Below are 23,628 nucleotides of genomic sequence, written 5' to 3' on the forward strand. Positions count from 1 at the left end.
ATTCATCTGCGACGACTGGCTTTTTAACGAGCCCAGATGCTACCGCTGGTGCCTAAGATAGATAGGGGCTCGGTCAGTGAGAGAAAATGCAACGTGCTTCAACAAGATCAAATGCAGCTGATGCCAGGTCAATTGCTGTTTCCACCTACCTTGGATGGATGCAACTTAAACTGCTTCAACAGTTGTGCTTCTGCATGCATAACTGGTGGATTGGGAACAGGCTACTATGGCTATTGAACAGTAAGGTACACCAGGCGAGGTGGCGGGGTTACTTCCTGTGCTATGGGCTATCAAACTGAAATGATGCTAGGCAAAGTGATGGCTTAGATGCAACACCCAATGATGGATTTACTCGGATTTATGGGCCAGCAGGGTGCTGAAACATTGATGGCACATTCACATAGAGAAAGAATCCATTTGGATTAACAGGAGCTGGATTTGGAACTATTCGCTATAGGGCTGTATTCGAACTGGCCCTAGAATTAAAGGTAAAAGGGATAACACCCATGGTAATGCCTATTGTAGCAGGAATTGTCTTGGAAGGAAATTTTAATTGCTCCATTTGCTTAAAATCTATTTTACCAGATGCACCCTGGAGCCCTCCACATCAGATGCAGATGCACGCATTGGTGCATTTGGATGCATACTAGTATTGCTGTTGCAAGTCATTCGAACAGTATTGATGTTGCAAGTCATTGGAACATTCTTGATGTTCCAAGCCATTGGATGTGTACAAGATGGTGTACTTATTAACTATCAATCTTCATTCAATATTTATCTTTGGCATTACGCATTGATCGATGCTCTAGTATAATACTATCAAATGACTTAGTTTTACAATTCTGTATATTTCTTTAGTTTTTTTTTGTATGTGTGTGTGTATATATATATACATATACATATATACATACATATGCACATACCAAAAAAAAAAAAAAAAAAAAAAAAAACTAAAGAAATACTATCAAATGACTTAGTTTTACAATTCTGTATATTTCTTTATTTATTTTTGTGTGTATATATATATCCGCTTGGCGCACCTTCCTTGCCCTGGCGAGATGAGCAAGTTGACAATAATCTATTTTAGGGGCCCAACTCCTACTCTTTATAAGGCTTAGCCCAGTGATTCAGATTGCCCCACTATTTTAAGGGATTGGGCAGCGTAAATAGCTCTTGAAATCGAAAGCAACTATAGGCAGCTAAATAACCTGCTATCTCGAAGCAAGTCCTTCCCCTTAGCCTGAGCCCTTGGAAATATAGGGTAGGGGTAGGGGTAGGGGTATGATACACACACACGCACACACACACACACATACAAAAAAAAAAAAACAAAACTAAAGAAATATACAGAATTGTAAAACTAAGTCATTTGATAGTATTATACTAGAGCATCGATCAATGCGAAATGGCCAAGATAAATATTAAATGTAGATTGATAGTTAATAAGTACACCATCTTGTACGCATCCAATGGCTTGAGACATCAAGAATGTTCCAATGACTTGCAACATCAATACTGTTCGAATGACTTGCAACAGCAATACCAGTATGCATCCAAGTGCACCAATGCGTGCATCCGCATCTGTTGTGTAGGGATCTAGGCTGCATCTGGTAACATAGATTTTAAGCAAATGGAGCAATTAAAATTTCCTTCCAAGACAATTACCGCTACAATAGTCGTTACCATGGGTGTTATCCCTTTTACCTATAAACTGAATGATCATCTACATTCCCCAAGCATTTGTGAACTGCCAAATCAATAAATCCCTAGTTACACACACCTTCACAATCAGCCTCCATGTGCCAAGGCAGGCTAAAGCAAGTTCCATTAAACTCCAACATCTTGCAAACACACCTTTACAATCAGTCTTTATGTGCCAAGGCAGGCTAGAGCAAGTTCCATTAAACTTCAACATCTTGCAAACACACGTACTGGGTAGATCAAGAAAACCAGCTCCAATGTAAGCCTAACTTGCAAGGTAAGGTACCTTGTGGAAACTCAAAAGCTGCAGACAAGTCAGAATTTAGATCAATGCAGACATCAGTCAATGCACTTGTTTCAGTGGTATGTATCATGGTCTTATAAAATCTTTCTTATCTGTTTTGATTTCTACTGCTGAAATTATCCTCCTGATTCTCTTTGTGGCATTCCTCAAAGTGTAGCCAGCCCACGCAGGAATGAGAAATAATAACTTGGTATGAGTTGATAAACCCAAGCAAATGTATCTAAAACATATAAAGATCACACTGAATAATTTATTAACTAGCATTGATCATTAAAAAATAATGAAAAAATTAAGCATATGGTAATCATTTTTAATGATCAATTAAGTCAGTTAACAATTATATTAGTTTCAGAAACTGAATATTAATTATTGTCTAAGACTCTGATGTCTTGGTTTACAATACTATTGTCAAGAAATTTAGCCTAATAGTGAATTGAAGCAAATTCCGTATGTAATATATGGTAATATATATCTGTGTGTTGATGGATTTATGTTGATATCCTTATATATGTCATTCCTGGAATATCATACTGAGACGATATCTCTTCATATACTTGAGAGCACAAGGTGTTCTACAATTCCTCCCTAGCTAAGAGGGAGTGTTATAGCTGTAGCATCAGTCGGATAAATTTGATCTGAGATACATTGCTGTTATTGGTAAATCATCATTTTCTAGATATACGTATTCATGTAATAATAATAATATATATTATAGTACATAATATATATAATATATATATATATTATGTACTATAATATATATTATACAAATACGTATATTAATATATATATATATATATATATATATATTATACTAATTATTATTATAAAATATATATATTAATTAAATAATGATTAAACCTTGGAGACATGTCTCATGTCTCCTCTCATATTTTTATGAGATCCAAATTTGCATTTGGAACATATCAATTACAATGGCCATGTTATTACATTTGTAGAAAATCCGTGTTACTTAAAATGGTATCAGAGTTAGACTGCAAATGTAAGAAAAATGAAGAGGCATCCTCAACAAAATATATACTATAATCAATGTTAAAATATATATTAAAAAATACCAACTGATGTAACAAACCAAAAGTGCTTGACTCATTAATGCCTAGTGTGAAATTAGGTTGGAGCGCATATTGAAAAAAACTAGGCCAAGTGTATATGTACAGACAATATCGATACCTCATTGGTGTGTGTAATAAAGGAATGCGTCCTCACAAATGCATTTGATGTAGCCTTTGCAGATTAAGGGGAATTCTCCAAATTCAAAATTCGGTAGTGCGATTATGCGCACATTGTTGACGGAAGTCATAAACTTAAAAAAGGTACCTACTGACATCAACGGGTATTTACAAACTCATACTAAGAGCACACGTTTTCACTAACAGATAGTGACATGTGGATTGCCTTCATACTGTTGAGCACTCGAAACATTGTGCAATTGCATTGTAATACTTGTGGACCACCATTGTTCTTCATCCTACGCACACGACATCCATCGTGTGTCTATTGGATCAATCTGTTTTTGTGTTCTTGAGCAGAAGACTTGTAATTGGTGAAGATCTCCACATATTCATTACGGATCCTTAACATCACAGTTCCATTTGCCTGATAAGACAAAGGTATTGTCAAGAGCTTGGACCTACAACAATCACATGGATTTTTTTTTTTTTCAACGGAGGCCATCCAATAATAAGAAAATCTATAACATAAGGGAAACTCCCACCGTGGAAAGAAATATGAGGAAAATATAATAGTGGCACAATATTTGACCCCTATGATTTGGAATAAAATACAGTGAATATCAAAGCCATGCACATTGATAGATGTACACAGTAAATGGTGGACCCACCACTAATACATATATTAAATCGATTGAACAAAAAGGAGTTTTGAAAAGGCATGAAAGTATCCGCAATTTCATTGGACCTGTTAAGTAAAGTGGACCCAACTCACAGGTATGATATATGATATGTTTTATATTATTGCAATATTATGAACTAATTATTTTTCATATTATATATAGTATGAATTATTGCAATATTATGAACTAATTATTTTTTCATATAATATATATAGTATGAAAAATATATGTAGAAAGTTACAAATGGATAATATGTAAATCCAATAAGAATGACATTATGAGTTATAGTAAATCACTATAATAAAAGTAATAAATAATTATTTTTCGATTACAATATTAATGTCTAATGGAATGAAAGATTAAATAAAAGGATATTGATGAATAGTAAAGTTTTTATCCTTTTTATTTAACTAATCAATGTAGTCTCTCTCTTATTTGTATTCTTAATATATGTACTATAAGAGTTATGTACCTTGATCTTTCCCCTCGAGAATGTTCTCATAGGAAAAGAGAGAGATTGAGATTTAGAGGGAGGCTAACATTTCAGGCAACCTTGAAAGAGAGGGAGCAGATAGAGGATATGATTCAGTCAACCTTCGGTGATATCGATCATATTGATTCAAAGGGAGTAAACCATGTTGAGATGAGTCTTTAGTGATCAATAAATTGTAACAATCAAGATGATTGTGATTCATGAATATACTTCGTGACTGTGATTTTAATGGGCCTGCCCTCTGATATATGGTGACGATCTTATGTGATGCATAATATAGGCTTAACCAAAAGATCCAACAAATACCTTTGCATGAACAAAGGAAATTTGAGTTGTTGTGAGACGTTAAAGAAGTTTTTAAGAAATCTTTTGAACCATTCACTAGTCTCTCTTTGATGAATGAAACTCGATGTATGAGTTGTAGAGTCATTCATGTGGCACAATCATACTCCATCAAGATATTGGCGTATTGTGGATGAGTTTGAGAAAATGGAAGGACATGTTCACTTTTACTATTAAGCTAAATGAATGTTTGGACCTTCAATGGATAAAAGGAGCAAGTTGGAACTTAGAAAGGAGTTGTCATATTTGATACAAAATTGTTCAACAATATAAGAATGAGTGGAAATTTTACATTCTGGGGGGAATAATAGTCAAATGTTTCAAATGTTCCATTCCCACTTGAACCTTATTTAGAGGGGAGATGTTCCATTTTCAAATAATATAAGAAGACAATTTTTGAATCTTCATGTATAGATAAGTATTCTTAATGTTCCATTCCCACTTGAACCTTATTTAGAGGGGAGATGTTCCATTCTCAAATAATCTAAGAAGACAATTTTTGAATCTTCATGTACAAATAAGTATTCTTATCTTTTACATTTATCTACTCTTTGTAGCCTCTCTCTTATTTGTAACTCTATACATACTATAAGGGTTATTTGCCTTGATTTTTTCCTTTGTGTTTGAGGATATTCTTACAGGAAAAGAAGCTTGGTACTTTACATATGCTACCAATATTGTGCAGACTCAATCTAATGACAGTACCTCCAAAGAACCTGATGATCAAGATGGATAAAGTGAGGCTCTTGAAGCGAACATCTTTGATGCTTGAAATTATGAGAGTCTTCTACATTAAGAGGGAGTTTGACACTTCTTCTAAGGCAACAGGGGAGCTTAGAAGATTAATAATCAGAGGGAGTCTAGAAATACATGTGTATGACTACATGATTTTGATGGGCCTACTCTTGAGTGCATCATGAGGAAGTATTGACTTATCACCAAAAAGTTGGAAGATTGATATCAGATTTAGAGGGAGTTCGAAAGGCATCCCTTGGTGAAGAGAGCTTCTAATGGAGTAACTAGAGGACTTGACTTCTCAAGATCATTCTTCAGAGGAAGAATTGTTGAGGTGCAATCCTTTGTGAATGATATCTCCTCTATGAAGAGAAGTTCTAAGTGAAACTCCTTTGTAATACATTCTTCTCTATGAGAGAAAATTAAGTTGAAAGCCTTTGCACTGCTCTCTGACTGGGTTCATGGTGGTTACTATTTCACATATGATATGTAATGAAAGGTGACGATCGTTCATTGACATATATAAACAGAAGGTAACCATTGTAAGGTGACGATCTTATAAATGGTAGACTTGTTATCATGACAGACTTCATTAAGTTGTTGTCCCAAAGTGCTAGAAGTCATGATAACGAACGTATCAATCAGAAGGCAACCATTGTAAGGTGACGACCTTATCAATAGTTGACCTATCTCCTAACACCAAAATGTGTTGGAGCAAGTGTTATCATGGTTCTTCGGGCCAGACACCTTGATAACCAACTTATCATGGTTTTTCGGGCCGGATTTTGCTGGACACCTTGATAATCAACTCATCATGGTTTTTCGGGCCGGAATTCGTTGGACACCATGAAAATCAATTTGTTATGGTTCTTTGCATTGGATCTTGCCGGACACCATAACTTAAATCTATCACAGACCACACTTAAGGTGATATTCAAATCTTGTTTTATAATTGTTGAAATTCTTTCCTTGCTAAAGAGAGAGTATTGAGAAATTTAGCCTCATAGTGAATTGAAGCAAATTTCATATGTAATATATGTTAATATATATATGTGTGTTTTTGGATTTATGTTGATATCCTTATATATGTCATTCGAGGAATATCATATTGAGACGATATCTCATCATATACTTGAGAGCACAGTTCTACAAATCCTCCCTAGCTAAGAGGGAGTGTTAAAGTTGTAGCTTTAATTGGATAAATTCGATCTGAGATACATTGTTGTTATTGGTAAATCATCATTTTCTATATATACGTATTCATGTAATAATAATATATATTATATATAATACACACACACGCACATATATATACACACATATATACAAATATATATTATACTAATTATTATTATGAATTATATATATTAATTAAATGATGATTAAACCTTGAAGACATATATCTTCAAGAGACATGTCTCCTCTCATATTTATATGAGATCCAAATCTGCATTTGGAACATATCAATTACAATGGCCATATTATTACATTTGCAAAATAGATCCATGTTACTTAACAACCTTGATTCCTGCAAACAAATCCTCAAGACAAGTTTGACAAGTTTTTACCTCTATGAGTAGTTGATCATTCCTCTTGGCCTCACCAATGCAGTTGTCACATTCTTGTGCATCACCAATAATGTTTCTAGGTCTCATCTTGGCAGATTTGTGGTTGTATATCTGGATGACAAGTTTTGGGATGAGCTTTGGGTCCATGCACTAACAATATATATGTTTTTCATCATGCCAGCCTCAAGGCAAGACGAAGAAGTTGATCTTTATGAAAAATTTAGTCAAGAGCTTGGCTTACTCATTGATGAGTGTAGAGTACATAAGGAATCTGAATTAACTCAAATCATTTGTGACTTGTTTACTGCAATCAACATTACAAATTTCTATAGATTTTTTGTAGAAAGTTGATTTGTAACTTCTCACATGTTGCTCATTTCACCATCAACTCACGTATTAGAAAACATTTATAAAGAGTCCTCAACACACCCTGGCATTTAGCTGTTTGAATCTTGCTCTTTGCACAATTGCTTTGCCTGCTCCCCTTGATCTATAGCTACCAATTGAGCTTGAGATTGACACCTCCCAAGATGCCACAGCAGTTCTTAAGCATGGAAGACATTTACTGGCATATCATTCTGAGATCTTATCACATGCCTATCTTACTTGCAGAACATACAAGGAGGAACTTTATGCTTTAGTTGAAACATAGGCGATGATGCCATATTATCTTTTCTGCCAGGAGATTATTCTACAGAAATATTCACTCTTCTTAGTTTTTGAATGCTTATTCCAAGAATCAAGAACAGTGACATCTGAAGTGAGCATCTTCTCGTCAGAAAATTCATTTGGAGGTCAAGTGCAAGAAGTGTGCCACTAGCAAAGTGGCAATGTAGTCTTATTCACTCTCAAGCATGCAGGATCTTAAATGTTGATGCTGAAGTTTATGATCAATGGAAAGATCTCTGCACCTCAGAAGGGCAGTTTAAACTTCAATCTGATAAATTTTGTTTTGCAGTGACCTATCATTCTCAGTCCAATGTCATTCATTGACTACAGTTTGAGAAATGGGTTGTTATAGAAGACCACTTAGCTTTGCATTCCAATTAGCCCTTTGTGCCAAAGAGCTTTTGTTCAAGGAGGCTCATTTTGTATGACCTTGTAAACCTTACTGGCCTTTTGTTCTAAGCATTTTGTGTTTCATTCATTGACACTTGTTTTGAAGCTAATTTAAGCCTTCCAATTGGAATTGGATGGTATCAGCCAATGCTAAAATGTTTATGACTAAAGTGATCTATTTCAATGGATTTCATTAGTGACCTGCTCAACACTAAATGCTGGTATTGCCTCATCTTTGTTGTGGTGTACTGGTTTCAGTAAATGTGAATTTTAATGCTCTGCACCATACTCCATAAGCTGACTTGTTCATCAAACATGTTTACTGTTATCTCCGTTTGTGATTCTTTCTTCTTGAATCACTTTTGGAATTTTTCGTGAAAGCTTCTTGAATTCTTGTTGGGCTTTTCCAGTTCCTTTATTCTGCATGTGATAGCTACACTGAGGTTGCACTTGAATGCATGATCTACAGCTATTGTTGTCAGAACTGGCAGGATGACAACTATTTGTACATTCTTCAGCATGGTTACAACTAGAGCTACTTATGTCCCTGCAAGACAATTTCCTTTTGAAGTCAATGTACATGTTGGTCTTAGGCTTTCGACCTTAATGTTGAGATTTGAGATATAGTGAACTGCTTGACCAATTGGAGAGGTTCTTTAGCCCTTCGTTCATGAGGTTCAGATCACACTTCCCTAACAAAGGCGATCCTAGCCCTTTGCTGCTTGTAGAGGGGTAGATTCTGGTTGATCTCCAGACTTAAGCTACATTCCTTCAACAAGAGGAGCAAGATATTTGCTCTTCTATGGAAGATTTGAACTACTTTAATGCCAAAATTCAAATTAGCCTTAAGTATACTTGGGCCTGTTATGGTAAATCGTGTTGTTATATTATTAAACAGAGGAGACAAAAGTGCCTTATATAGATTTACAAAGATGATGTTTCTAGAAGAAACAATCATGAGCTAAAGACAAAAATAGAAACTACCTAATAACCTAAGATGGCCATTAAAGAAACATTATAATATTCTAATAAGGCCAATTTCAAGGTACTCCATGACCATCCTTAAATGCTTCATTCTTTCCTAGTTGGTGATTGTGCTTGGCTTCATTTGGATAAGCATAATTTTCAGAACCCATGACTCTTTAAGTTGAAGAACATCTGTTACAGGCCTTACACAACTCTCAAAGCTATCTGTCCCAATGCATCTTTACTTGGAACTTCAACTCAAGTTGGTATCAATGATGTTGTCAGTGTGAGCTAGTGCGAGTTGTACAAACTGGATTTTCAGCAACTACTAGACGATGGTACTTTGTGCAATTTTTGCACTTGCACTGGTACATGGTTGAACAGATAGTCACTTTGCTAATAAAAATGAAGAGGTTCTCAAAATAAGCTCTTTCAAAGAAGCTTTCACATCTAAGAAATCGGGTGTACTTCCCATTAAATGTGGAAGAAATGATTAGAATATCCTATGATCAATTCCTTGCAAATATCTTTTCATTGCAAATTCAACCTTGAATGCTTTGTCTAGTACACTAACGATTCTTAGTTTACATTTGCAGTTCATTAACAGTGTATCAGCTAGATTGAGTAGGGTGTTCATGTACATTAATAATCCAGTACTTCTATGCCAGATGTACTAAATGAAGTGACCTTGCACATGTAGTACTACAGATCATTTAGACCAATTGAGGTGCATATGCTTGCTCAGTTCAAAGGAATTTTCCAACTTGATTTCATTCTGCAAATTTATATATACATTAATGAAGAGTGTATCATAGCATCAATTTTCGCTTGCATTTTTTTTTCCATCTCTTCTATATCTGTTTCCTTGTTTCTTTGGATGTCATAAGTCTGCAGAGATGTGTCAGATTCAAAACCTACATTACTGTCTGTTTAGTTAATTTGAAGTCATCTTTTACCTTTACTGCTGATGTCTTTTTTGGAATAGATTCTAATGTGGAATGCTACTATTTTGGTACTTTTTTCTGGTTCATGGAGTTATGTGCTGTCCTCTTGTCTAAATATTGATGTGTGTTTTTTTGCTAAAATAATCTGCAGAAACTCAACATAATTTTACTGCTTGGGAGAGCGATTGGGGTTTCACATCATTTATGCCACTTACGGATCTTTATGACCCAGCAAAAGGGTATTTGATACATGACAGTCTGATGGTAGAAGCAGAAGTTACGGTACAAAAAAGCTTAGACTACTGGAGTTATGATTCAAAAAAAGAGACTGGATTTGTTGGACTGAAGAATCAAGGAGCAACATGCTACATGAATTCTCTTCTTCAAACACTGTATCATATGCCTTACTTCAGAAAGGTTTGCCTATAAGTTTATGTAATTACAAAATGCTCGTGGAAGATGTCAATTACTTAACACAAATAATTGAGTGATTTGTATATGGGTTAATCCCATGTAAGTAAGAATTATGAGACAACAGTGACTTGTAAGGCATTACATGGTCTAAAAGCTTTGCCAACGGAGGAAGAGGCTGAATGGTGAAAAGACTGAAGTGGTTGATTGCATATGTTGTTACTCTTATACCAACAAATGCTTAAAGGTTCTTGTGTAATTAAGGGATTGTCTTGCCTTGTAATAAAAAAAAATACATTAGGAATAATGTCTTTGGGCAATAAGTACTTGCGAAGGCCATCTTGAGATGGTTTAAAACAGCCATGAGTCAAATCCTTTTGAAATAAACAGTCTAATTAAAAAGTGCATGAGGAAGCAATCAATTACTTAATTCTCTAGGTTGGGTTAAATATATATTTTACAGTGTTCAAAATTAAAGAATGCAATCTTATCATGTTAAATTTATGCCCCTCTAACATGCAATGTCGAGAAGTTATTATGTTCAATGATCATGCATAGGGTATATTCACTGTTTCTCTCTCCTAACATATTCTTAAAGTTGCTCATGTGCTAAATGATTTTTCTTTGCCATGTAATTATTAACAAAATAAGAACGATCGCACCAAGGGAAAATGTCATTAGTAGAAAGAGTATTCATCGAGGTCATCTTGAGGTGACTCACAACACGTGAGGGCCAAATCCCATAAAAAATTGAAATGTTTAATTAAAATATGCTTGTACCAGTCTCCAATTACTTACCTTTTTGCAGTTTGAGTTCAATATTTTTTATGGTATGTTTTAAGTGTAGCTTTTACTATGAATGAATACAGTGCAATATCAACAAGTTTTAATGCTATGTGATCATGCGGGGATTTATATGGAATGAAGTAATTATAACTTATAATTATGAACTCCTAATAGACATTGAACTTGATATGGATTGCTTTGTGATTTGTCAGGCAGTGTATCATATGCCAACAACTGAAAATGACGTGCCTTCAAATAGCATTCCTTTGGCTCTACAGAGTGTATTCTACAAACTCCAATATAGTGATACCAGTGTGTCAACAAAAGATTTGACAAAATCTTTTGGATGGGATACATACGATTCTTTTCTGCAGCATGATGTGCAGGAGCTGAACCGTGTGTTGTGTGAGAAACTAGAGGACAAAATGAAGGTCTTGAATTTTGTATTTAATTTGTGATTGTCCCAACACCCCAATTTCTCATGAAGTTCTTGTTGAAATGGAAAGCTTCTTTATACTGTTATATTTCAGGGTACTGCTGTGGAGGGTACAATACAACAACTATTTGAGGGCCATCATATGAATTACATTGAATGTATTAATGTAGATTACAAGTCCACACGGAAAGAGTCATTCTATGGTATGCTCTTCTTCACAACCCTGTTTAATTTAGAATCAGAAATTGCTTTATTTGTTAATTTGTTGCTCATATTTTGCAATCAGATCTACAACTTGATGTAAAAGGCTGTCGAGATGTCTATGCATCTTTTGACAAGTATGTGGAAGTTGAAAGGCTAGAAGGTGATAATAAATATCACGCAGAACATTATGGCTTGCAGGTATTTCATCATTTGTGAAAAGTAATTGCTAGTACTCTCCAGTTCCACATATCCATAGAGTCTGTAGAGAGTGACGCCTCTGAATTTTTTTACATCAATCTTGTGTTTATAGGGGTGAAGGCAACCATAAATTTTAAGGGTTTCATAAAGCTAGACATCAATTTGGTGTCTGAGATTCCAGTGGGAAAATATACAAGTGGATTGTTAGTTCTTTTACGTTATATATTGTTCAACATTTCATACAACTCTACCCAACTATAGATTTTGAGCTTTCCATGTCCTTTATGGAGTACACGTTTTAACCATCAGGTCATCTCTAGTATTTCATATGAATACATTGACATTTTCATCAAATTCCCACAAAGGTGGTCTTAAACTCAAATTTATATCTGGTCTGGTCCTTGATGTGACAAACAATCATTGCCATTTACCAAAATGTTTGTACAATATCTTTAATATGTACATATGTATGTTAATATATATGTATATAAAATAAAAAAAATCTGAATTATTTATTTGTATCTAATACTGGTGACTTGTAGATCAGCTACCATTCCAGTGCAATATTCTAGATATAAATATATGTTTCTTCGTTTTGTCATACAGGAGGCAAGAAAAGGTGTTCTTTTCATTGATTTTCCTCCAGTGCTACAGCTTCAACTCAAACGCTTTGAATATGATTTCATGCGTGACACGATGATCAAGGTAATGCAGCATACTGGGATTTCAGATCTTATGAACATGATGTAATCAAATTGTACTCTCATGGTTTGACACATTTGGTCATAGCCTAAACTTATCTTGTTTGGATGGAGAGGGATTTTAATATTAGACACTGTGACATTAAAATATGGGAACTACAAAATTATCAGTTCTAAGCTCATTGTTTGTTTATTGGTTAAATATTACCAATTAATAATGTACTGGTAGTGCCATGTTGCTCAGGGCTAGCCTGATTGGGAGTTTATAAAGTCCTGTAATAATGTTAACTTTTTAGTGTATCCCACATGCGCTTGGCTGTTATAATCTCCTCTATGGGTTGAGGATTTTTTCCCGTGTTGCTTGTTCTTGGGTTTGTTTTTATGCATTGCTGTTTTGATTTATGCTTGTAGTCTGTGCCTTTCTTTTTGGGTACAGGATTTTAGCTACGTTGTTGTTCCTCCTTTAAGAAATGGGACTGGAGTCCCTTTAATAGATCCCTGGAACTTCTATTTAAAAAATTCAGTTGTACCAGCATAAATATCTCACATAACAGAAATTTAATTTTATGTACATTTCTCGATATTAGTAGTTTGTAGTATCCTGATTATTACAGTCGAATATTCCCAAAAAATTAAACAAGTTTAATCATGTTATGGTATAGTGGCAAGCTCAAAACAACTTTGCCTGTAAATAATACAGTTTCAAATTGTGGTTGGTGTACTACATCGTAAATCAATTTGTAAAAGATCAAAAACATCAATGGCCTGTAAAAATATTAATCAATATCAGAGAAGCAAGATAAAATAAGTTAAGATAAATTTACTGGAAGAATCAGTCCAGTCGCCATATTAAAAAATAGAGTGAAGATCAAATGAATATCATGCTGTCAAACCAAAAAAAAAGAGAAAGCTTGTGATATTTAACTTTGGACATTAGCTTTGCATGTTAACATACAGGTTTTTTAGATAAAATTTAGCTTTGTCGTCAAAGCAATGATTCTGAGTAGTAATGGACTGGATTTCAAGGTGGGCTTGTGGACTTCTGTTTCTATTCGTTTTTGTTTGCTCTGATTTCTTTAAACTTTTACCTTGGTTTGTTTTACTTTAGTTTTTTTCCTTTTTGCCTGTGTCAGGCCTTCATCTTCTCCTACAATTTTTTCCCCGATTTTCTGATTGTGATTTCTGTTGTTGCCCATGATTTTATTCCTTTTGTGTGATGTCTTTTGGGGTTTCTCATTTTCCATTTTTCTTTTTTTTCATGTGTGATTTCTGTTGCTCCCTCAGGAATTTTTCCATACTACCACTGTTGGACAATGTGGGAAAACTTATGACTTTTAGTTATAGTTTTTATCACAAATTTTGATATAATTAAAATAGCCATTTAGTTTAAATTAAAAAAAATGAAAGATTAGCTTTTCGGTTCAGGAGTAATTTTTACTTGAGATAGGCTAAGTTCTCAAGAAAAGGTGATTTCAAGACAAGCTGAGCCTCTGTGATATGGTCAGGATGAGGGATGACTAACTTAGTATAGGCAATGTTCCTAAGAAAGCACTAGGATGGACGTTTCTTTTAGGATTTCACTCCCAGTTTAATGATTTAAGACTAAAGTTAGGTTTAACAAGAAAGTAAAATTTAGCTTTTAGATTTTGATATTACTTTTTAAAAGTTCAAAAATTCGCCTTTACTAACTAATATTTTGTTACCTTGGGTATTTTGTATTATGTTAAATTTTAGCTAGATGTTAGATTTATAGGTTTAAATTATTAAAAAATGTTGATTTATATTTTTGGATCAATAGAAGGGCTTTATGGAGTCTCACCCATTATATCAATACATTGAAAATTCACATATTTTTGCATCTCCATAGGAGGCCCTACTAGGTGCATACAAAATTGACTCTTTTCAGGAAGGCCTTTTGATACATATAAAAAATGACCATTTTTCAAGCTTCCAGAATCCATTTTCCAAGAAGCTATACACTCATTCAAACTATAGAAGATGCTACTATCTGTGGGTATAATTCTTTAACTTTTATATACCTCATTTCTCTACGTTTTGGCTTTTGATTAACTTCTCCTTGTTGAGGAAGGGTAGGTATGGTTGAACGCATGGCCATCTCCTTGGAGCTATTCTCTGCAAATGCCACAAAGGCGAAAGACTGATTCATTGAACCCTCAAATGAAAGAATGGTAGGCCAAGGCCATGACCTTCTATGAGAGACGAGCCCATTCGCTGCCTTCTCAAGCAGAATCTTAAATTCCACATGCCATGGGCCTTATCTAGGCTGCGACCAATGGTGACACCATGGGTATTTCCTCTCACAAGGAAGACAATCATAGATTGGAAGGCAACATCTGAGTTAACATATTTGGGGCTTGAATGCATAAAGGTGTCATCCAAAACCATATTCATTGCTTGCAACACTATTTTAGAGTTGGTTTTGACAATACTTTTGAACAATTTCTCTGTGAATTCTTGTTTCTGGATTGAATTGTGTAATAGTTTTTACCATCAACGTTTTGGATCGTACTACATGATCCGGGGTTCAATTGTGTAACAGTTTTTCGGATCATACTACATGATCCATCATTGTGCAACAGTTTTTACCATCAACGTTTTGGATCAGGATTATGTAGTATGACCCTAAACATTGATGGTAAAAATCGTTACACAATTGAACCTAGAAGCAAGAATTCATTGTCATGGATTGTGGAAATCTGTTATCACTTAATTTCTTTGTGATCACCTCTCTAAATGGGATTTGCATTCTAGACTCACGATTGCCTCCATGCGTACAAAGATGGAGAGAAGTTTGTTATCTTTGCCAATTCATAGGGTTCTCCCACACAATTTTATAGATGCACATTAATCATCGATTTCTTTGTGCGCTTCCCTACTTTAGTCTACTTGATTGTGTAAAAACCATTGTTTTATTATGATGATGAGAACAGGGCATGTGTTATATCTAGGTCGACTTATGTAGTTGATTGATAGGTTGGCTAGGGTATCAACCTCCCTATTTGAATCTTGGTAAACATGGGCAATCTTGAAGCCTTCAAACTTCTTTACAATGTCTATGTTAAACACATTGGAGGAATCAGAGGGGAGGGGGTAAATCAGTTGTTAATAGAACCTTTAAACCTTTCCTTGAATCAGATCCACAAACACTAATCATTAATCTTTAACAGAAAAAAGATGTAAACCTGAAAGAGCATAAAAAAAAAGAGAAAACCATACACAATGAAACACCAGATTTAGGTGGAAAACCTTGTTAAGAGAAAAACCACAGTGAAGATTACTTCTCAAATATATATAAACACCTATCAGGGTGACACCGGTTAAGGTGTTTTTTTGCAAAGCAAGGATCTTTCTAGAGGGCTCATTGCGTAGAAGATGTAAAGAAATAACTTGCACAGTGGAAGAGAAATATGAAATATTCTACAAATACTTGATAATAACCTCCAAATATTCCAATGAGAACACACTTCACAATATGATCTTGAAATAAGACTCAACCTCCTATATATACCTAATTATGCTTAGGCTGAATAGACACAAACCTATATAACACTTAGGCCGACCTACCTACCTAAATAATAATAGAATAATGATAACATGACTTAATTAAGGATTAAGAAAGCCGCAAGTTGACTATTCATAACCCTATATACACCAATATTAAGGGCGTAGCATGCACCCTCTCTTCAAAGAAGCATTGTCCTCAATGCTAACCAAGCGTAGATTCTTTTGAATGAACTCCTCATCCTCCCATGTGGCCTCTTCAACTAGTAACTTCTTCCATTGGATGAGAGACTGGGTGAGGGTTCTATTCCTTAACTTCTTCGTGCATGTTTGAAGAATGCACTCTGGTTCCAAAATAATTTTTCCTTCTTCATCAAGCTCTGGTAGTACTATTTGAGTAGGAATATTCTACCCAATTACCTTCTTCAAATAAGAAACATGAAAAACTGGATGTATCTTTGTTGTTGGTGGCAACTCTAGCTTGTAGGCAACACGATCAATCTTTTGCATGATTTGGTATGGTCCATAATATCTTGGAGACAACTTTTTTTTTTTGTTGCTTCATTAAGATTTGTTTATAAGGTTGCAATCTCAAGAAGATCCAATTCCCAACTTCAAAATTTCTTTCACTACGATGTTGGTCCGCTTGTTGTTTCATTTGATTTTGTGCCATAGCTACATTCTCCTTGAGTCTTGAAAGTACCCGTTGTTGATGAAGCAAGTGGTCCTCTACTGCCTAAACTCCTAGTGATACCTTTAATGATGATGTGATGGAAGGAGGATGATATCCATATAGTGCCAAGAGTGGAGACATTTTTGATGAGCTATGAAAAGAAGTACTGTACCACCATTCTGCAAGGGGTAGCCAATCTACCCATTGAGATTGTTTCTTTGAAGTGAAACAATGTAGATATCCTTCCAAACATTTATTAACAACCTCAGTTTGCCCATCTAATTGAGGACGGTATGAAGAACTATGAGCCAATTGGGTACTCAACATGAGAATAAATCTTTCCAAAAGTGACTAGTAAAGATAGGATCACGATCACTGACAGTAACCTTAGGTGTACCATGTAGCTTCTGGATATTCTCCAAGAAACCTTTTGCCACTGTACTTGTTGTAAAAGGATGTGATAATGCAATGAAATGTGCATATTTAGGGAGGTGATCAACTACTACCATGATGACATTTTGACTTTTAGATTTGGGAAGCTCTGCGATGAAGTCCATGGATACCTCTTCCTAATGTTGGCTAGGAATAGATAAGGGCTGCAAGTAACCTGGTGTCTTAATTGTCTCCCTCTTATTTCTTTGACAAACCAAACATTCAACCACAAATTTTTGAACATCACCTTTTAGCCCTTCCCAAAAAAAAATCTTGCTTGACCCGATGATATGTCTTCAAAAATCCTGAATGACCACTAATTGGGGACTCATGTAGCTCTGTGAGAATCTTGTGTTTAAGAGTGAAACTCTTGCAGAGATACAAGCGATCTTTATACCAAAGAATATCCCCCTCTAAACAAAACTTATCTGAACTACTAGGATCACTTTTTACTTGTTGGATGAGATTACTTGTTGCAACATCATTTTGCCACTCTTCTTTGGCTTCTACCACCCAATTTTCTTGTAATATTGAAAGGACACACAATAAGGCTTCATCTTTTTCATCCTTCTTGGAAAGTGCATCGGCCACAATATTTTCCTTCCCTTTCTTATATACAATCTCAAAGTCATATCCCAACATCTTAGTGACCCATTTTTGTTGCTCTTTCGAAGATAGTGTTTGTTCCAAAAAATATTTTAGGCTATCATGATCTGTCTTAACCTTGAAGTGTCGACCCATTAAATAAGGCCTTTATTGTTTAACTGCATGGAGGATTGCTAGCATTTCCTTCTCATAAATATGTTTGAACTGATTTTTACCTATTAATTGACGACTCTCAAAAGCAATTGGTTAACCTTCTTGCAATAGAACTACCCCTATCCCATTTCCAGAAGCATCACATTCCACAATGAATTCGTTGGTGAAGTTCGGAGTGGCAAGCACTGGAGTTGTACACATAGCCTCCTTCAATTGCTCAAATGCTACATTAGCAGATTCATTCCAATGAAAAGAATCCTTCTTCAATAGAGTGGTGAGGGGTGCTGCTATACGACCATAATTCTTCACAAATCTTCTATAGTACCCTGTCAATCCCAAGAAACCCCTCATCTTCTTAATGGGTTTTGGAATAGGCCATTCCATGATAGCCTTAATTTTGTTAGGGTTCACGTTTACTCCTTATGTGAAACTATGTGTCCTGAATGCTCCACCTCCTTAAGACCAAAAGCACACTTGGATGGCTTAACATAGAGTTGATGATCTTTGAGTAATTGTAATGCTTGATCTACATGCTGCAAATGTTCTTCCCAAGTCTTGCTATAAATCAATATATCATCAAAGAATACTAACACGAACTTTCTCAAGAACTTCTTGAAAATGGAATTCATCAAACTTTGGAATGTAGATAGTGCATTGATAAGACCGAATGACATCACCAAAAATTCATAATGACCCTCGTGAGATCGAAATGTTGTCTTACAAATATCTTCCTCAATTTGAATATGGTGATAACCCAATCTAAGATCTAACTTGGTAAAATACATAGATCCATTTAATTCATCTAGCAAATCATCAATGATTGGAATAGGAAACTTATCTTTAATGGTGTATTTGTTGAGCACTCTATAATCTAGACACATGTGCCAAGTTTCATCCTTCTTACACCATCACCACAGGCAAGGAGTAAGCACTTTGGCTATGCTTGATAATTCCTGTCTCTAGCATTTCCTCAACAATTTTTCCTATCTCACTTTGTGGGTACCTATATAAGGCCTGATGTTTGGTGGCTGGCTCCTTGGAACTAGTTGTACGCAATGCTCATGATCCCTCTTAGGAGGAAGTCTTTTAGGCATATCTCCAAGAATCATTGAGTGACGATCAATTATTGCTTGTAAATCTGGATGAGTAAGAGCATTAGATTGAGTGACTTCTAATGAACATAGCTGGGCCGCAAATCCATCCAGCCCTTTCTTAAGCAACTTTTGCATTTGATGAGAGCTTACCATATGTGGGTATTTTGCCTTCAATCCCCTTAGCTCCACTACCTTTCCTTTTGATTGAAATCTCATGAATAGTTCTTGGAAGTTCATCTCAATTGTTCCCAATGTAGCAAGCCATTATACTCCCAAAACAATATCTGTTGCACCCATGGATATCACATACATTGAGGTATCAAGTTGATAATCTCCCATGGATAATTTGATGCTATGACACTTCCCTGAACAACTAACTGTACCCCCATTTGCAATCAAAACCTGAAACTCTAGGGCCAGATGTATAAAACAATTTAGAAGAGTTGCCAACTTTTTGTTGATAAAATTATGAGTACTACCTGAGTCGATCAACATTGTTATTTTCTGCTTCTTTAAGAAACCCACTACCTTGAGAGGTTGTGGTGCACTGAAACTTGAAAGTGCATGACAAGAAATGATTAGTTGAGAATCATGTGATTCCTTGAGTTCTTATCCTTCTCTAATATGGGTTCCTCCTCTTCTTCCTCACTTGGACCTTCAACATAGAACATTTTCTTTTCACTACATTTATGTCCTCGACTGTATTTGCTATCACAATTGAAACACAACACTTTTGCTCTTTTCTCCTCAATTTGTTGTGGAGTCAACCTAGTAGGTTGAGGAAGAGAAGGTGTTGAATATCCTTTTTCTCTTGTCACATTAGCCCCTTGTTTTCTAGGAATCAAGAACTTATCCAATATAAAAGACTCATTTACTGAGCTAGGACTAAACATGCGTACCTCATGTTGAATGTGATCCTTGAGACCACCCAAGAATAAATCATTCAAGTTCTCTATAATTCTATCCACTTTTAAGGATAGATTTTGGAATTTTTGAATATAATCCTTAATTGATCCTGTTTGTTGAAGCTTAACAAGCTGGCTAAAGAAGTTGTCTATCACACTATTGCTATATTGTGCTTGGAGTTCTTTTGTAAAAATTGACCATGATATGGTGAGACCCTTTTTCCTCTGGTGAGTACAAAGCTAATGATACCAAATGAATTGATCTGGTTCTAGATATAAGGGAGCCATTGTGACCTTTTGTCCATATGGGGTTTGATGTACTTCAAAAAAATTCTCCATTTGGTTTATCCATGTTAGAGGATCCTTCCATCAAACTTGTGCATATCCACCTTTGGAAAACAATCCTAGATCCCATAGGAGTATTAAAATTTGTGTCATTATTAGTTGACTTGAAGGTTTCACCTTGATTGCTTGAGAACTCCTTCCTTGATTCATTCATATAGGCACTTAACATGCTTCGTAGATCTGATATATCTCCTCGTAGGTCACACATATCCCTCTTAACATCTTCCTTGAACGAACTTATTTCCTCATTGGGATTACTATCCTCTGTTGTTTCCCAATCCTTATCAAAGGATTTCCCTAGTGTGGTAGCATTCTTTTTGCCTCTTGTTGGAGGCCCTGTCATGATGGAAACCAATATTTTTTAAACAAATCACACAAATGAAATGTAAATTCTTTGAATTATTTATTTATTTACTATAACTTAGTAGGGCCAAGATACTCTTACTCAAAAAAAAAAAAAAAAAATTAGCAAATTTGTTGGTTTGAGAGAGAATTTTCCTAATATTGCAATAACTTGCTTATTTTTGCTTCAATTTTTCGAAGCTTTGAAATGTTATAGGCTCCTCTACTAGGTATTAAAAAACCCAATACAAGTTATACTCCAATTCGGTAGGATGTGAGAGATATGTAGATCTCAATAAATTGTGTAGAAATAGTAATTCTGCAATAATTTTCTCAAATTTGCTCCAATTCCTTTGAAATTTGGACTATAGCTTCTTTTATATGGTCTTCAAATACCCTTTAAAAATCTTTAAATAAAATTCGCTAAAATCTGAAAGTTATGCTCTTCCCAAAATCATCTCCGATGTGGAGAAAAAATCTTGCCTCTATGGTGCCAAGATCATGCTCTGATACCACTTTTAATGAAATAACTTGCACAATGGAAGAGATAATATGAAATATTCTACAAATACTTGATAATAACTGAGAGTAATAGGCCACTTCGAGGGGGCAACCTCCAAATATCTCCAATGAGAACACACTTCACAATATGATCTTGAAATAAGACTCACAACCTCCTATATACACCTAATTATGCTTAGGCTGAATAGACACAACCCTCTATAACACCTAGGCTGACCTACCTACCTAAATAATAATATAATAATGATAACATGACTTAATTAAGGATTAAGATAGCCACAACTTGACTATTCATAACCCTATATACACCAATATTAAAGGTGTAGTAGAAGAAGGTTCATTGCCTAGATGAAGAGGAATAAAAGAGAAAATATCCACCACTAATGTACTTCTACAACTCAATCAAATGATCTATAGATACTTTCTGCTCACTACTTCCAGTAGTTAACACAACATAATACCACATTTCGCACCAACTTATGCATGTAGGGCAGGAATAACTTTAAGGAACCCCCCCCTCCCAAAATTTATAAAATTGTGGCGAATCACATTTCATTTGGGTGAAAAAAAATTAATAGTGTTGGCGAATTATGCGTCAATCGATGGATATTTGGTGGCAAATTTTTTAATAGTTTAGACAATTTTATAAAATAATGGCGATTATAATTTTTGTTTTTAATAAAATTATTAATATTGATGGTGAATTATGTTTTGAAATGTAATTATGTTAAATGTATTATTTGAGAACTCAGACCGTCTGATGATCCAAGATCAATGGCTGAGGTTTAATTTCGGCCAACATTTCTTGAAGGAAGAAGAATTGTCAAGGTAGTCACCGGAATGTTGACACGTATCAAGGTAAGTTGTACTTGTCTGTGGAGTACAGTGTCACTCATAAATAAAAAAAATTCACATAGGAAAATGAGAATTTGGCGAATGATGATCGTCGAAAGAGACACTCAATTAATTCCGTGGCGAATAAGAGTAAACATTAAAGAGAAATATGGGCGAACAACCCAACTACCAAACTGAAATTACGTAATAATAGTGGCGAACGTTCCGACCACTATATGAGTATTTTATAAAATTTGGGCAAACCGGTCAACTAGTATACGGTGTTTTTTTAGCCAATTTCTATAGCCCAATCGGGACATATTAGCCAATTGGCAAATAATAGCCACTAAAAAAATCCCTGATGCAGGGAGGGAGATTCTCTTTTATACATCTTCATCACATATGCATAGACCTAAACAACACTTGCACACACCACATAATTTCCATTTATCCTTACACTAACAAAATTTCCTAATGTCGGCTATATTAGAATCATGAGCCCGGTTGAGTTTTTGATTGCGCAATTTCTTGGTTTGAGAAAATGTCTTTAATTTTCGAAGGTTGCATGTGAGTTGCATGTTCCTACATTTGCTTGCCTGTTTATTTTGTTACTTGCATGTGCTGTTTTACCTTGCGAAGTCTCATGATTTGCCACATGAAGCTTTCTTTGATGGGTTTTCATAATTTTTTCCCTTAACAAATTCTCTTTTGGGTTTTTGTAATTTTTTCTTCAAAATTCTTTGGTGGGTTTATAATTTTTTCCTCAAAAATTATCTGATGGGTGCTCATGACTTTTTCCCTTGAATTTTTTTGAGGGGTTTTAATAAAATTTTCCTCAAAAATAATTTGTTGGGTTTTACCCTTTTTTGTCAAAAATGAAGTTTTCTATTTTGTTATTTGTGTCTAGGATGCTGTTTGTTTTGATTGATTTTGCACCTCAAAAATCATGTTGGGTTCCGATCAAAATCTTCACCTCAAAAATTGTGTTTTGTTTTCATTGCTTTTCTCCTAAAAAATGACGCTTTATAAACTTCAAATCATAGTATCTTGCAGTCTATTTTGAGGCATCTTCTCATTTGCAAGGTTTGGATATTACTGATTTTTCCTCAAAATTGTGCTAGTTCTCAATGTTTGTCTCTGTTTCCAGGGAAGAGCAACTCCATCATCCAACATCAGGTTAGATATTTTGTGATGATATCTAGTTAGGTGTTTTGCTGATTTTGGGAGGGTTAGTGGCAGATTCATCATAGTGGCAGACTTCTCTCTTTTTGCAAAGCTTTGGGAATAATGAGACACCCTTCTTTGTTCTTTTTCGGACAGAATTTGGCTTTTTGGTCATTAACATTTTGCAGATCTAGGGAGGGTTGCAGCAGCAACAAAATGTTTTGGAGAATTTGTGACCAAAAGACAACAGTTAGACGATGACTAGAAAGGGAGGGTTTTAGAATATTATAATGTTTCTTTAATGGTCATCTTAGT

General features: G+C 35.0%; 1 protein-coding gene across 3 annotated transcripts in view; it reads left to right on the forward strand.

Annotated features, from left to right (window-relative positions):
• Positions 1–23,628, forward strand: part of LOC149567191 (ubiquitin C-terminal hydrolase 12-like) — a 166,516-nt gene that overhangs the window by 18,107 nt on the left and 124,781 nt on the right. For all 3 annotated transcript variants that reach the window (XM_089820373.1, XM_089820372.1, XM_089820371.1), the window contains exons 4-8: positions 10,137–10,402; positions 11,395–11,613; positions 11,713–11,821; positions 11,905–12,020; positions 12,627–12,725. In XM_089820373.1, coding sequence (XP_089676499.1) covers positions 10,137–10,402; positions 11,395–11,613; positions 11,713–11,821; positions 11,905–12,020; positions 12,627–12,725 — 809 coding nt within the window. The remainder of the gene's footprint in view (positions 1–10,136; positions 10,403–11,394; positions 11,614–11,712; positions 11,822–11,904; positions 12,021–12,626; positions 12,726–23,628) is intronic.

Source organism: Cupressus sempervirens, chromosome 3, assembly GCF_028749045.1.
Source record: "Cupressus sempervirens isolate cs-2001-9-10 chromosome 3, ASM2874904v1, whole genome shotgun sequence".
NCBI lineage: Eukaryota > Viridiplantae > Streptophyta > Pinopsida > Cupressales > Cupressaceae > Cupressus > Cupressus sempervirens.